Source organism: Camelina sativa, chromosome 2 (genome assembly GCF_030686135.1).
Source record: "Camelina sativa cultivar CO46 ecotype springtype chromosome 2, ASM3068613v1".
NCBI lineage: Eukaryota > Viridiplantae > Streptophyta > Magnoliopsida > Brassicales > Brassicaceae > Camelina > Camelina sativa.
Genome location: NC_141881.1, coordinates 16,866,088 through 16,881,333, shown reverse-complemented (window position 1 = coordinate 16,881,333; position 15,246 = coordinate 16,866,088). Strand labels below are relative to the sequence as shown.

The 15,246-nt window shown below is 39.0% G+C and overlaps 4 protein-coding genes across 5 annotated transcripts; all 4 read right to left on the bottom strand.

Moving 5' to 3' along the window:
- On the bottom strand, window positions 1-982 carry LOC147948753 (telomere repeat-binding protein 4-like). The gene is made up of 4 exons (XM_087468423.1): window positions 781-982; window positions 640-690; window positions 481-560; window positions 1-363 (listed from the first exon to the last, which is right to left on the bottom strand). The coding sequence occupies exons 1-4, from the start codon at window positions 980-982 to the stop codon at window positions 298-300; spliced, it is 399 nt and encodes a 132-aa protein (XP_087324549.1). The 3' UTR covers window positions 1-297.
- A 698-nt stretch (window positions 983-1,680) lies between these two features.
- LOC104723458 (protein DETOXIFICATION 55) lies at window positions 1,681-3,509 on the bottom strand. Its single transcript, XM_010441837.2, has 2 exons — window positions 3,369-3,509; window positions 1,681-3,253 (listed from the first exon to the last, which is right to left on the bottom strand). The coding sequence occupies exons 1-2, from the start codon at window positions 3,432-3,434 to the stop codon at window positions 1,799-1,801; spliced, it is 1,521 nt and encodes a 506-aa protein (XP_010440139.1). The 5' UTR covers window positions 3,435-3,509; the 3' UTR covers window positions 1,681-1,798.
- A 3,494-nt stretch (window positions 3,510-7,003) lies between these two features.
- Window positions 7,004-7,591, bottom strand: LOC147948752 (uncharacterized). The gene has a single exon (XM_087468414.1). It carries the CDS (start codon window positions 7,589-7,591, stop codon window positions 7,004-7,006), a length of 588 nt encoding a protein of 195 aa, XP_087324540.1.
- Window positions 7,592-7,707: 116 nt separating this feature from the next.
- LOC104723468 (uncharacterized) lies at window positions 7,708-10,842 on the bottom strand. Of its 2 annotated transcripts, XM_087484365.1 has the most exons (3): window positions 9,939-10,842; window positions 8,280-9,657; window positions 7,708-8,070 (listed from the first exon to the last, which is right to left on the bottom strand). In XM_087484365.1, exons 1-2 carry the CDS (start codon window positions 9,939-9,941, stop codon window positions 8,344-8,346), a joined length of 1,317 nt encoding a protein of 438 aa, XP_087340491.1. In that variant the 5' UTR covers window positions 9,942-10,842; the 3' UTR covers window positions 7,708-8,070; window positions 8,280-8,343. The 2 variants fall into 2 exon arrangements, with proteins under 2 accessions (XP_087340491.1, XP_010440149.2); XM_010441847.3 differs by having other exon boundaries at window positions 8,280-10,812.
- Window positions 10,843-15,246: the final 4,404 nt, after the last annotated feature.

The following is a 15,246-nucleotide window of genomic DNA, read 5'->3' as shown; positions in this document are numbered from 1 at the left end:
ATGAAAACTATAATTAAAACATAACAAAGATGAAATTAAACAAAGACATAAGTTTCAACATACATCTAACATAAGTTCCAGAAAACATCCAAACAATCATTACAAAAGTTTTTAATGTTGAGCTGCTAATTATAACTAAAACATACCAAATATACCTAGGCCAAGGTTGTTTTCCCTACACGAAAGAGGTACAAGAAATGTTTCGGGACCAGGCTCCAAGGGGAATCCAAGGTTGTTTTCTATACACAAAAGACCAGTCTGTGATAGAGTGCTGCTGTCATCTCTAACCTTCTTCCCTTAGACTAACACCCCAATACGTATTCGACCACTGAGTAAAGCAGTAACAGCCTCTTTCACCGTCCTCTGAAACCAAAAGTATTAAGTATCATGACTAATGTTATGAAATAACATTGATCATTGCACACAGCAGAACCGAAACATCTAAAGAGATAGACAGGAAAAGATAAATTAATCACGCACCTTCAGTAAGCCTACAGTTGCTGTCTCTGGAACTTCAATAACAAGCTCCGGAATCCTAAAGGACTTGATGCTGAACATTACTGCAAACAATGATATAACATGAGACCCACATATCACGTCTCAGTCAAATTCTATGAATTATTTAACTGATCCAAGTACCAGGGGAGTCCTCTAAATGAAGACCTATTTCGCTAGAGAGAACACCATCTTCTGCATATAACAAAGAAGCCAAAAGATGATCATGAAATAAAAACCATATCAGCCTGATAATGAAGCATCTGAGTATAGACTGATAAGTACCTGATTCTCGCTTCAGAGCTGCCAATTTTCCTCCCTCTCCAGCAGTCCCCTCAAAGGTCTTAGTATTTGTTAACAACAAAGGAAACAAAACATATTGTGTCTCTCTCCTTATCTCCTCCCCACCTATCTCCTTCGGGCTTACTTTCACTACACCCAAATATGTATATTCTTGGCTAATGTATTCATTAATTAGATTTACCATTTCTCCATTTACTAATTTTAACCGGAACATAAATACTTTTGCATACAAATTTTCTAGATATATATATGGTCCTACAAATTTTCTGAAATTAGGCAACTCAGTTTCATCACCGCTTCACCATATAACTAAAAATTATTGATGTCAAATTTAGTTATTAGAACAAATAGTTAAAATTACTTTCTTTTCTGTTAGTGGATTGATCATATGCCACATTTGTTTTGAATCTCAATGATATTATGTTTTTGAAAATGTGACAGTGATGTTTGTTTCTTTAAACCTCATTAAACATAATACTAGCTGCTTTATTCCACTGCCAACATGTAAACATTAATTTGGATTGAGAATGCAGAATAATATATTTCCATTTAAAGGTTTCTGAAAGTATGGGATTAAAGCTTTAGTTGTTGTGAAAGATAATTAAGGTGAAGAAAAGAAGCGAGAAGGCCACAAGGACACTAATATGATGCCTATTTTGGTTATGGGTACACATGCACATGCTTGCACATGTGTTCCGGCCAATAAACTCTTGTTTTTCCATGTGGTTCGGTATCTCTATATACACTCATGCACCCAATATATCTTACACGTCATGGTCATAGCCATCGCATCCGTTGAAGTCGTCATCATCCAATTTATGAATCCACTCGCTTCAATAATGCACATCTTGGTTTCAATAAAGTTTTACATTCTCTCCTTAATTGTCTAATGAAGACACTTGTATTAATGTATAACAAACATACATATAGATATGGAAACAATTTGTAATAATAGAAGACAGAAACGAAGATACAGTATGAAGAACCAAAAATATTTCTGTTAGTATAGTATCCCTTCTTCGCATTTTACAATAATTTGATCGACATCAGGTGAAACGACGTTTTTACCCACCAAGTCATGAGCCTTCAGAGACTCTTTGTTCCAATCTGTGTTATAGACAACGGTCAAAATAGAGATTGCACAAGCTAGCTGTGCCCCAAGCAATCCATAACATAGGCCCATGAAGCCTAAACCCCACACAAACGCTAAAACAACGGCCACGGGTGCTCCAACTACATAAAAGGCGTAGAAATTAATCTTAGCTCCTACACGTGGCCTCGCGCTGCCACGTAGGATCCCACAGCTAATGGTTTGAGGACAGTTGGCAAGCTCACAAGCTCCTATCACCGGAAGAACCGCCGCCGTCAGCTCGAGGACTACTCCGTCCGCCGTGAAAACTCTCCCCCATGCGTCTCTCCCCACGGTGGTCCCCACAAGTCCAAATATTGACACGGCCAAGGCGGCCCCAACCGCTACAGTCGCCGCGGTACGTGCTTTCTCCGGCCGTCCTGCTCCTAACTCGTTGCTTACCCTCGTGGAGACCGCAGCAGAGAGGGCCGTCGGGATTGTATACATCAATGACGTTGTTTGGATCACGATGGCGGCTGTTGCAAGCGCCACCTTCGGCTCCGGGAGATATCCAGCGAGGACCGTCATGAACTCGTACCACCACCACTCCAAACAAACTGCCATACAGCTCGGGACAGCGAATTTGACCAGCGTTGTCCACACTTCATCTTCACCGGGGTCTCTCAAACCTGAGAGCATCAACGGCGTATCAAGACAAAGAGACTTAGAACTGGTTTTGTCGTTTTCGTTGTCGTTGTTGTTTCCCAAGTAGATGTAGCAAAGGAGAAGCGACAAGGAGATGAAGTTGCTCAGAAAAGAAGAGACGGCGACTCCGGCGACTCCGAGAGAGATGTAAAACGTGAAGAAAGCGGTAATGGGAAGATGTAAAAGGACGGAGACTAACGTGCACCACATCAAAGGCCAAGTGGTGCCTTTACAACGTAAGTAAATGCATAAAGGATGAAGGAAGCTATTAGCAAGAAGATCAGGCAAAGAGAAGGAGCAATAAAGAGATGCCACACGTGTGATGTCATGTTGTTGGCGGAGCATTAGCATTAGAGGCGTGAGGTTTAGCCAGAGGAGTGAGATGGGAAGAGAAGCTAAAAGAAGGAGTAAAATGGTTCGCTTGAGGGTTAAGGAAGCGAGTGAAGGGTTTTTGGAACCGATGGATTGACCACAAAGTGGTTCCATACCAGTGGCTAAACCGGAGAGGACGGAGTAACCGGTTATGTTGGTGAAACCGACGGCTAAGGCTCCACCAGCGAGCTCGAGACTACCGAGCCGGCCCATACACACGACGGAAGTCATGTTCTTTAGGTAGTTTAATATGCTCATGGCGGCCACCGGAAAACTTATGTCCCAAATCCTCTTCATCTCCTCCACCACCTTTTAAATATTTTAAATGACAAAAATAAATAAATAATAAGAGAAGAGATATTTGAAAGACTCTAGTTGAGGGAGAAGTGTACCGAGAATATAAATTTTAGATATAATTTAGTACCTCGGGCATTGTCGGGTTGTACTTGTGTTGGAGATTTATGAGACGTGAATCTTCTTCGACCACCATTGTTAGTGTTTGTTTCGATTGAGATGAGAGAATTATAAAATATATATGAAGAGAAGATGCCGTTTTATAAAGATTTTTTTTTGTTTTGTTTAGTAACGTGGGGTTTGAGTTTGGCATGGTTTTTCTTTTTTCTTTTTTCTTTGGGCTGGTGATGTGATGTCATTATTTGTATAACTTTTTTATGTGAACTCTCTAATCTAATGTATACAAGAATAAATACAAACTACGTACGTATAGTTTGAGAAAAAAGTATGACTAAAATCAAAACGATCTTAATTAAAATTCGAGACGACTCTATCCTAAATTTTATTAAACAACAGAATTTATTGACCTAAAAAAAAGTACGAATCCAAATCTGATTTTGTCGTACAAAAGTGTCACATAAACAAACGAAATTATATGCATGTGGATTTTTTATTTTTTTTTCAACCTAACATTAAAATAAATTAAAAAGTGACTCCAAGATTGGTTGACCAAACTGGAGCAAAGGAGTTTACAAATGAGATTTCAGTAGCTAAAGATTTAGAGGAGCGAGCAAGACAGTCTGCTTGGACGTTTGACGTTCGCGGAATCTGGGTCAGGGTGAAGGACGAGTAAGATGATCTGAGGGATTGGAAATCTTCCAATAAATGCGAAAAAGCTGGCCAGTCATCTGGAGTCTGCACCATCGCCACCAGTTCAGCACTATCTGACTCAAAATTCTAACAATCAATCTCCGCCGCCCGAAGAGACTCCATAGCTCAAAGCAAGGCATTAAACTCCGAGTGAAGGGAAGAAGGACTGCGTTGAAAACTGCGAGCTCCCAAAAGTAGCGTCCTGTCATCATGGGTACCAAACCACCAACCCAAGCCCTCCAAAGGGTCAGAACCTTTCCAGGAACCATCAACCCGACAACGAACAGAAATAACCCTTTCCTCCGGAGCTGGCTGGGAAGGCAAGAAGTGCACAGAAAAAGACTTCGCCTCTTCCCACAAAAGTTTGTCATTTGTCGCCTGATTTAAAATATCCATTGGCTCAGCCTCGACTCCTTGAAAAACATTTTTATTCCTATCTTTCCAAATTGTCCAAAGTAACCAGGGCAACAAATATCCAATACTCGAAACCCTTGAGCTTGAGAAGACCATAGAATATATGAAATCTAAATTTGAATACACTGATCCATTAGGAAAACCAGACGACGGTGTATGTCCCGACGCTAACTCCCAAACCAAACGGGATCGTACACACTCAAAAAGAGCGTGATTAATAGACTCCACCGCAGAACCGCACCGTTGGCACGTAACATCACACCGTACACCCCGATGAGCTATCCGTTCCTTTACAGGGAGACTACCAGACGCCACCTGCCAGAAAAAATGTTGAACCTTTGAAGGGACTTCAAGTTTCCAAGCTTGTGCCCGTAAAATTGTACATGTTGGCCCGATTTCAACTTCCTTCTGTAATTCTCGTGCGAGCCTATAACCAGTCCTCACAGAATACTTACCAGACTTAGTATAATGCCAAATCAATCTATCCGAACGAGATGACTTACTAACTGGTAAACTCTGTATAAGCGGAATATCGGCAGGATCCATATACTCCTCTAATATGGGCAAATGCCAATCCATCGTAAGGGGATTAATTAAATGATTGACCTTCAAATTAGGATGTAGGATTCTTCCCCTACCAGAAGCGGGTCTTGGCTGGTGATCTGGTATCCAAGGATCCCGCCAAACCGATATATCACTACCCGACCCTACTATCCATTGTGCCCCTCGTTCCACTAGACCCTTAACTGAAAAAAAACTCCTCCACGCAAATGATGGAGAATATGGTTTAGTTGCCCGTAATGGATGTTTTCTCCGGAAGTAACGACCACGCATCACCCGAGCCATTAAAGAATTCGGGTAATGAATCAGTCTCCAATACTGCTTAGCCAACATTGCATCATTAAATTCTTCCAAAGCGCGAAACCCCAAACCCCCATCACACTTATCCTCGCACATTTTATCCCAAGCTACCCAATGCATGCCTCTAGCCTTATCATTAGACTTCCACCAGAATCTTGATATGGCTCCCGTAAGTTTGGTCGTTAATGCCTGAGGCAATTTAAAGCACGACATAACATGAGTTGGTAGAGCTAATGCCACCGACTTAATCATAATTTCTTTACCCCCTTTCGATAAGGTCTTCGCTGACCAACCATTAACTCGCTCATCCAGGCGATCATTTACATAACTAAAAACGTTAGTTTTTGAACCCTGAAGGTTTTCAGGTATGCCCAAATAAAAACCCATACCTCCCTCACTGGAAATACTAATTACAGTTTTTATCCGAGATCTTACATCCGGCGGAACTTTCTTACCAAACATAATAGAAGATTTCGCTAAATTCACCTCTTGTCCCGACGCTTTCCCGTAATTACCTATAATGTCCATTACCACCTTACATTCAGACTCCTCTGCTTTACAAAAGAACAGACTATCATCAGCAAACAATAAGTGAGAGATTGACGGGCAATCTCGAGCAATCGATATGCCGGTTAGTTTCTTCTCACGTTCAGCCTTTTTAATATTTGCTATTAGAGCCTCAGTACAGAGAATGAACAAATAGGGAGAAAGAGGATCACCCTGACGTAAACCCCTCGTTGGTAAAATGGAACCCCGAGGTTGACCATTTAGAAGAACTTGATACGAGACCAAAGAAACACACCACATAATCCAAGTAATCCATCGTCTATCAAATCCTAATTTAATCATAACCGCTTCCAGAAACTCCCATTCAACACGGTCATACGCTTTGCTCATATCCGTTTTGAATGCCAGAAAATCCGACTTACATCGTTGATTAGTATTTAATCCATGGAACATTTCCTGCGCAACTAAAATATTATCTGTAATCAATCTCCCAGAAACAAAAGCCGATTGCGTTTCTGAAACCAGAGATGGTAAGCACCGCTTAACCCTAAAGCATAACACTTTAGAAATAATCTTATAACTCACGTTACATAGACTAATCGGCCGAAATTCCGTCATGCGTTGTGGTCGATCCACCTTAGGAATGAGACAAATATTAGTCTCATTGAGGCGCGGATCAAAACCACCCGTTCGGAAAAACTCTTTAACCAATGTCACCAGATCCTCTTTTAAAGAAGACCAGAATCGTTGGAAAAATAGGGCCGTCATACCGTCTGGGCCCGGAGATTTCTCTGGATGCATAGCAAAAAATGCCCTCCGAACCTCCGACTCCATAATTTCCCTAGTTAAACTTCGGTTCATACTATCCGTAATGATAGGTGACATTTCCTGTAGAATATCTGAAATCCCGCTTACTTCAGATCTTTTAAAAAGCTCCTCAAAATAATTTGAGGCAATCCTCTCCATACCCATGGGTGTATCATCCCATACATTGTCCGGACTAAATAAACCCACAATCTTGTTCCGTACCCTCCTCTGCTTGGTCGATGCATGGAAATATTTAGTATTTTTGTCTCCCACACGTAACCAGAATTTCCTACTCTTTTGTTGCCAATATATTTCCTCGTCCCTATAAGCCTCTTTCAGTTTCCTCTCGACTTCCCTTATATCGTCCTAGGAGATCGAGTCATCCATCTTAGCCTCCTGCAAAGCTCTCTTAAGGGAAGAGATAAGAGATGGACCAGACGTCACATTATTTTTTCGCCACCATGAAATCGAGTTTCTGCAATTCCTGATCTTATCCATGAAAGCCGGTATTCGGAAATTATTCGTGCGTGCCCACCCTGACTCCACCGCTCCTAGTAAACCATCCTTTCCCAACCAACGTTTATCAAAACGAAACTGCCTATTCCGTCGTGAAACTGTTCTAAGACAGGTTGCTAAAATAGGACAATGGTCAGACCCAACCATCTCCAAATAATCAACCTTCGAATTAGGGAAAAAACTATGCCAATCCTCATTTCCTAACGCTCGATCTAGACGACATCGAACCACCTGATTATTACATCGATTACCTTGCCATGACAATTGTTCCCCATAGCAGGGAAATTCCAGCATAGCACAATGATTAATCATTAAATTAAAAGGCACAAAAGATGACACTGGGCGCAAAGCACCACCCCTTTTCTCATGATTACCAACTAATTCATTAAAATCACCAATCATAAACCAAGGATCAATTCGAAAAGATCCAATATCCATTAATTTCTCCCACACCGTAACCCGATTTTGCGGGACAGGATCCCCATAGACAAAAGACAAAAAAAACCAAATGTTGTCCAAAACATGCTTGTACATCAATAATACGATCACTCTCATATAAAATAGATAGTTTTATTTCATCCATAAAAAATAAAGCTAACCCACCCCTAAAACCAAGGGGGTCAACAGAATACAAATTGTTATAACCAAACTTCTTCTGGAATTTTTGTAAATAGGAAAAACTTTTTTTAGTTTCTGATAAAAATAAAATATCCGGTTTATGCTGCTTCCATAAATCTCCCAAATATCCCTCTGTCAGATCAACCCCAATGCCCTGACAGTTCCAGCTCAAAATCTTCACGTTCTAGCCGGCGGTTTCGGGAGAGCCCCCATCCCTTTCTTACTTGTAGTACCCCCATCCGAAGGTTTGCCACTCCCTTTATTCGGTTTCCCTAACTGCCTCTGAATATTCCCATCACCTGCAGGTTTAGACAAAGCCTAAGAAGCAAATGTTTCCCAGGAGAAGCCAAAACCCTAGGAACTATCCTAGTACGATTAACATTCTTTCTACTGTAAGGGTTTAAAGTCCTCCTTTTCTGACCACTTGTATCTCTTAACGTAAAAGCTGCTAATGCACTATTAACAACCCCCACATCCAAATCAACCGAAACAGAAGAAGAGTTGTTACCTTGCGGATCACCCTCAGAGTCAACCTGAGTCTCCGACCCTTGATCACCTTGTAAATCAGGTCCCTAACTTGAATGTACCGCAAGACCCTGAACTGTTGAGCCGGCTTCAATCTGGACATCTTTGTTAACACCCTTAGCAGTGTCATCAAACTCACCATCCTCAAGAAGGTCATCAGTTTCAACCTCAAAATCCATCGCTAAGTGTCCCCCGGAGTCCCCCTTAAAACCGCTTCCCTCCTGATCTCCAACCCCTTGTGAAACACGATTACCGGAAGCACCTAAACTGAGATCAATACTCGGAGGAGCCTGCTTCTCAGCCGATGCCTGTTTCACCTTGAACAAAGGTTTAGGCCAAGCCAGCCCAACAGACTTCCTATTTAGATGAAACCCAAAGGCCTTCCCCGATGATTCTCCAAATCCCGTTTGGGTGCCGCGACGAGACCCCTCCTCACGGGTAACAACTTCACCGTAATTCCTTCGCTGACCCCAAGCCGGACCATGGGGGTGCTCATGTTGTCTAGGACCATAAGGACCACCTCCACCATAACGTTGCTGGGGAAAGTATCCTTGCTCGCCATTATCCACAGATTGAAAGTCAAGAGCCCTCTTAGCATGTTTTCGAGGCTTTTCCCAACCCCCTATGTTACGATGTTGCTCTTGCTTGACTGGAAGAGTTTGCCTTTGACCACCCCTGTTATCCATCTTCTCATCCATAACTTGACCCGAACCAGACTTGAGAATCCCAGGACAAACTTTCGCATCGTGAGTGATCCGCGAGCAATGATCACAAACACCCGTCAGTTTCTCATACTCCAATGACACGACGATTTCATCACTTGAAGCAAAAGGCACCACCATTTTAAAAATCAAAGGGTTAAACCCATTAACTGAAACGCAGAGGCTACCAGTCTCCTCATCAACCTCTTGAATCTTCCCAAGCTTCTTACCAATAGCTTCCAAAGTTGCCACCTCCCACAAATGCATAGGTATCCCTGATACCTTAACCCAGAAATTTATCGCCGAGGGATAGGAGGAGGAGATAACTGGCTCCCATCGCACAAGAGAGACCATCCAACTATCAAAGTGATATGGTCCATTCTGAAGAACAGACAAGATATCCTCTTCTTCCTCAAAATTAAATTGGAAGACACCTTGACCAAGGTCTGCTCCCACAACCTTTTCCTCCAATTTCCAGATCTTTGGAAAGTTAGCAATCAGAGACTCCATGTTTTGACAAGCCGGATTCATCAGCCTACCGATCAGGGTCATCGAGAACTGCTGAATTCTCTGAGCCAAGACAGAGTTGGAGATCGTCACCGTATCAGTACAAACCATCGAGGACTTACTCTTGCTGAAAGCTAATTGAGCCATAACTCGCTTTCGACCGAAACCGTGAGAACCCACCACAAAAAGAACACAGAAAAAACTGAGTGAGTAAAGACGCCCAAGAGAAAACCAAGAGATAAACGTGAGAGAGGTAGTGCGTAAACAAAACCCAAACCCACACCTAAATACTTTAACAACCATCCTCAAATCGTAAAAGAAAACAAATCGAATCAAGAAGATACCAAACACGAACCATATCAAATCCAATCGTAACCTCAAAGCAACAAAATCCATTTGAATCTTACTTCCCAAATCGTACCCTTGAGACTTACCATAGAAGAAAGAGAAGGAAATCCGCCTCCCAAAACCCAATGGAGATATCGCCAACCAAAGAGACCACAAATCCCGTGACGAAGGCCAAAACAGCGTGGACAGGATCTCACCCAGAGACCGAATCAAAATATTAATCTCCTTGAGATCCGACAACCGCACAGAATTAAGACCCATCAATTCCCGATTTTCCTTTAAGAAATCCAATCCCAACCATTCAGCAGGGATCTTATTCAAACCCGAAGAAGGAGTACCACTCCAGCCACGAGACCAACAAACAGGACAAGAGTGAGAGACCCTCTCTCCCTCCGCCAGAATCGAGCGAACCAGCATCTCAAGATCTACAGAACCCTTTCGCAATCGCAATCGCCATCCGTTACGTTTAGAAATATAATAGTATAGATTTTTGTTTCTAAATTTTGCATGTGGTTTTAAAACAACAAAAATATAACAAAACTCAAATCAAATTTCTTCTCAACATTCTGATCAAATTAGTACAAAGTTCCATTAATGATTATATCTTTTATTTAATCATCAAGTCTTCTAGAAGTAGTTTTGGTTAATAAACTGAGAGTAAATATTTTTCTTTGATTATCGGAAAACTATATAAGGATTCTAAACTAGTGTTAGGAAATAACTAATCTCGAATTTCATAGTGATTTACCAATAAAAATGTATATATACACATTTATCGTGAACGAGCTGTGGTTCCAAAAAAGAAGAAGAAAAACAATAAGTTACTCTTCCGACAAAACAATTGTTCAAGAAACGAATTTGCATCTGTTCCAAGAAAAAACAATTCGCCCATAGATTAAGAAAGTAATTTATTAAATTGATGATGTTTAATTACAAAGGAAGAAAACTATTGTAAGTTTCTTTGAAACATGAAATGGGTCGTCTATATTTAATTTGAAACTGTGTGGTTACAAAAAACTATGCATAAAATTTGTTTTCCTCTAAAATAAAATGTGATGAAGACATCTTATGATGAAGCTCAAACTAAAAGATATTAGTAGAAAGTGATATGATTGGTCCATCAGTCTAGAAATGAAACTAGTTACAATTAGGTATAGCGCAATGTCTTGTCTCCCTCTCACTGTAATTATCAACCCGAAATCGACTTGAAAATTATGTATACCTTTCCTTTCTCTTTTCTCCTTTTTCCTTCTTATTCCCACTCCACTCCTTATAACTAGTGACATTTTATATATATCTTGTCTCTGCTTACGTGGAAAAATGATCATCATGATTCATGACCATCGAAAACAATATACGTATATGTGTGTACATTTGATAGCCCATATGTGGTTTTATTAAGATGAGAAGTTTTGATGACATAAGTTTTAAAATTATAAACTATTGAAAGATAGTATGGATGTTTTCTGCAAGGACTTTTAAGTTCTAGTGACGAATTTTGGCATATTAAAGTTTTCTAAAAATTATAAACTCAACAGATTTTCTAAAAGTTGTTTTTGAAATTATTTAGTTCTCTAGACGACTATTAGAGTTTTCTAGTGACATAAAAACGTGACATAGTTCAAGCTAAAGAGAATAAGTTTCCGGTCACTGAAAATCGAATCCATGGAAAAATAATTTAAGGCTTTGTCCATTCGGTCACTGATACTCGATTATTAGAGATTAAAAGTGAAAGAGGTCATTACAATAAATCATTTTCCCTGTGTTTATAAACAATATGTAATTGGAAGTATCTTTAGTTAAGTGGTTACATCATTACCTTTGCGACCGATTCTACCGAAATTCGACTCCATCAAATATCGTTATTCTGTATTATAGGAATTGACTATAAATCAGATTTTATAATTTTAATGATAACAAAAGAAAAAATAATATGCAACTAACAAAGCATAAATATTCATCTACTAGTTAGTAAAAATTTAGATTTGCATATCGATCATCTTTATATAAAACTTTCAGTTATTTAGCCATAATATATAATTCTTTAGAGTGTAATTATATATTTTAACCACGAAGTGGTAGACTAGTGGTTTTAGCTTGGTGGAAAAGTTATCCTATTTTTCCAAACGTTTGATTAGTCTTGGATCCCTCCGTATATTTGAAGATTTATACTGAGTTACTAAAAAAAATAAAAAAAAATATATACATTGTCCTACTCCTACCGTCAATTTTCACACACATGAATCATGCATGCGTTATACGACTATATATAGTGCATGCGTAAGTCTATATAAAGATGTGTAAATAATAATAAAAAATCGTAAATACGAGCAGAAGAAAGTTGTGTAAATCGTGGGGGAAACTAACTGAAATGATCAAAGACAAGTAGCTAGTGAACGAGAAGTACCAATAGAGAAAGAGTTTGTAATTGTTCCCCATTACAAAGGAAACATATCTTCTCTCCTTTCGTTGCTTAATATCCTCTTCGGCTCTTCGTTTGCTTTTTTCGCACGTGCCTATTTTCTCTTACTACAATCTCCATCGTTGATCTCGATCAATGCACTACTTTTAACCTACACGTAACACATTTACACATGCATGGACATATGCCTAACCTATATCCCTCTCTATACTGTATACATCGTTTTGTTTGTGGTAAGAACGTTGTCTACATCGTAATCTCCAATAGCAGCAAGCCATCGTTTTTTTTCTTCCCCACTCGTTGTTTACTATTAAAAAAAAAAAAATCCTGATTTTTTGCTTTCTAATAACTTATGCTATCTATTAATTCATATTTTGTTTTGATAAATGTGTGAACTTTTCATCAAATGAAAAGGTTTGAAGAAGTTACAAACTTACAATAGTCTTGAATACAAAGATTGTTCCTTGTTGCCGAAAAAATTAAAACAAGAAAGAATATGTTAAAGGAAATATGAGTAGAAAACAATCTATTAATACTTTAGCCAAACTCTCATAAGGTATTTCAATTGCTCGCGTCTTTTCTTCAGCATAACTGCATCACGAACCTGTTTGTTAAGGACCTTGAATAAAACATGATTCTTCGTGGTAATGTTGTTGTGATACCGGTTGGTTCTCTCCTGCGCAAAGAGTCTCCCAAGAGTTCGAGGTGAGCAAGAGTCTTTATGTTGATTCATTTTGATTATTTGTTAAGCTATATATGTGTTGATTCATGTTATTTAATATCGCAAATAGATATGCTGAGACTACCTACGCAACTTGTGAAGTATAGATATAATTTAGCTATAAACGAATGAAGATTTATTTTGGACTTTGGAGTCCACTATTATTATTGTGAAGACAAAGGCAACCAAGATATTGTTTTCTATTTCCTTTTTTTCTTCTTGGCAACTTATTTTCAAAGTTACTAGTATGTGGGATTTGGAGGATTTGAATCAAACCCAAAAAAAGTTGAGAAACCGACATCTTTTTGTTTTTTTTTAAAATAATTGATTGAATGAAATAGAAAATGTTATTGACATCAGTTAAACATGGGAGCTTACTGTCAGTAACACAAACCATCTTTTTAAGTTACAAAAGTAACAAGATCAACTAACAATAAAAGGCAGAGGAACCCAACTGGTCACTTTTAGTATAGAAATCAACTAACAAGAGAGATTTTCCAACATATATAGTTTCAAACTTGAATTACATCAGATCATTAATATATATAATGGTCTAGAAACTTACAAAAAAAAAAGTTAATTACCGAACCAACATGCATAATCAAAAACAGATTTGTCGATTATATTCAGTTTAATCAGGTAGTGCTCTCCTTCTTGAGTGAGAATTGCAAGCTCTTAGTTACCTCACAAAATCAGCTTTCTTGATTATGGCCAACATCATAGTTTTCCATTTTCTCGAATAAAGCCTTCTTTTCGATCGGCACTCAGTTGATAATTAACATGAACGTAACCATAATCTCAGTGTAAGGGACAACAATTCATCAAGTTCAGTGGCGGACCCACGTTGACGTTGGTGGTGGCAGTTGTCCCCAGTAAATATACTAATACCTAAACGTTTTACGTTAGACATTATAAGAAAAGTGACGTACTGGTTTGAGTTTACCCCTAAAATGGTCACATGAGGAGTGTTCGACTCCACCTTAGAGCAATTTGCCCCCACTAATTTTTTTTCCTAGGTCGACCCTTCAAGTTCATATATATTCTCTCGATATTTCGTGTGTCCACTAACGCCATGTTCTGGTTGAAGATTACGATGAATTTTTGTCTCCTATCCTTAGAGCATGTGCATTGGTCCGTCCTTAGTACGTCCTACATAATTAAAAGGATTAATTTAAATCGAAATCATAGAAAAATGAAAGATACGTTCCTACAAACGGGACAATTTTTATGTGTCCCTCATAACACGTGTCTTCCTGTAATAGGTTGTTGTTTTATGGGTAGGGTGAGAGAAAAAAACTTGATGTATCGTTTCATTTTTTCTCTCGGACTCTCTCTCTTTACTCTCTCTGTATCGCGACGGCGATTTTTTTGCAAAGGGCGATCGCCTCCATCAAAGTGAAGATTTTGTAACGCGAAGGCGTATCTGTTGTATCATCTTCCAAAATATCCACCGTTTCCAATTGTAAGAGGTTTGTGTTGTAAATTCGAATCCGATTTTGATGTATTCTCGATTTAGGGTTTTTATGATGTATTCTCGGATTAGGGTTAAGGGAAATTGTTTGGGGGATTCGATAGATTAGGGAAATTGTTTGTGGGATTCGATAGATTAGAGAAATTCTTTGTGGGATTCGATAGATTAGGGAAATTCTTTGTCGGATTCGATTTAGGGTTTATGATGTATTCGCGATTTAGGGTTTCGGGAAATTGTTTGGATAGTTTACTATGTATTTTTAGATATATGTTCCTCTGATTTTTGTTTCGATTTAGGGTATTGGATTATGTTTTGGGTATCGATGGTTGAGTGTGTCAATTTTTGTTATAATTAGGTTTTTGGTTTATGTTTGTGGGTTTAGCTAGTTGACTGTCCGAGTTTATGGCTTTGTCTGTTAAGATTGTTTTCAGTTTGTATTGATTATGTGGATTCTTTTATGCTAAACCGAGTATAACCTTGCAATTGTTTGTTTTTCATGAGTTTCCTCAGCGTCACCTGAAGAAAGCCACACATAATGGGAAGCAGTAGCAACAATCATCGAGTAAGAGGTAAATAATCGATTCCTTTAGCTACAGATATGTCCATATTGTTGTTTAGTGGACTCGGTTTTGTAATTGTTGTGGTTGTCTTTGTAGTGGTCGCTGTGTTTGTCTTTGTAGTGGTTTTTTAGTGGTTTTTGTAGTGGTGTTTGTTGTGGTCTTTGTTGTGGTCTTTGTTGTGGTATCATAAATTGATTTGATAAACAAGTTAATATGATTG

Bases quoted from the DNA above. Each gene is read 5' to 3' on its own strand.
- LOC147948753 (XM_087468423.1), bottom strand. From the start codon at position 982: ATGGTAAATCTAATTAATGAATACATTAGCCAAGAATATACATATTTG. The intron at 691-780 runs GTACTTATCAGT...TGTTATATGCAG, and splicing joins AGCTCTGAAGCGAGAATCAG to AAGATGGTGTTCTCTCTAGC. The intron at 561-639 runs GTACTTGGATCA...CATTGTTTGCAG, and splicing joins TCATTTAGAGGACTCCCCTG to TAATGTTCAGCATCAAGTCC.
- LOC147948752 (XM_087468414.1), bottom strand. From the start codon at position 7,591: ATGGATATTGGATCTTTTCGAATTGATCCTTGGTTTATGATTGGTGAT.
- LOC104723468 (XM_010441847.3), bottom strand. From the start codon at position 10,269: ATGCTGGTTCGCTCGATTCTGGCGGAGGGAGAGAGGGTCTCTCACTCT.
- LOC104723458 (XM_010441837.2), bottom strand. From the start codon at position 3,434: ATGGTGGTCGAAGAAGATTCACGTCTCATAAATCTCCAACACAAGTAC. The intron at 3,254-3,368 runs GTACTAAATTAT...AATATTTAAAAG, and splicing joins ACAACCCGACAATGCCCGAG to GTGGTGGAGGAGATGAAGAG.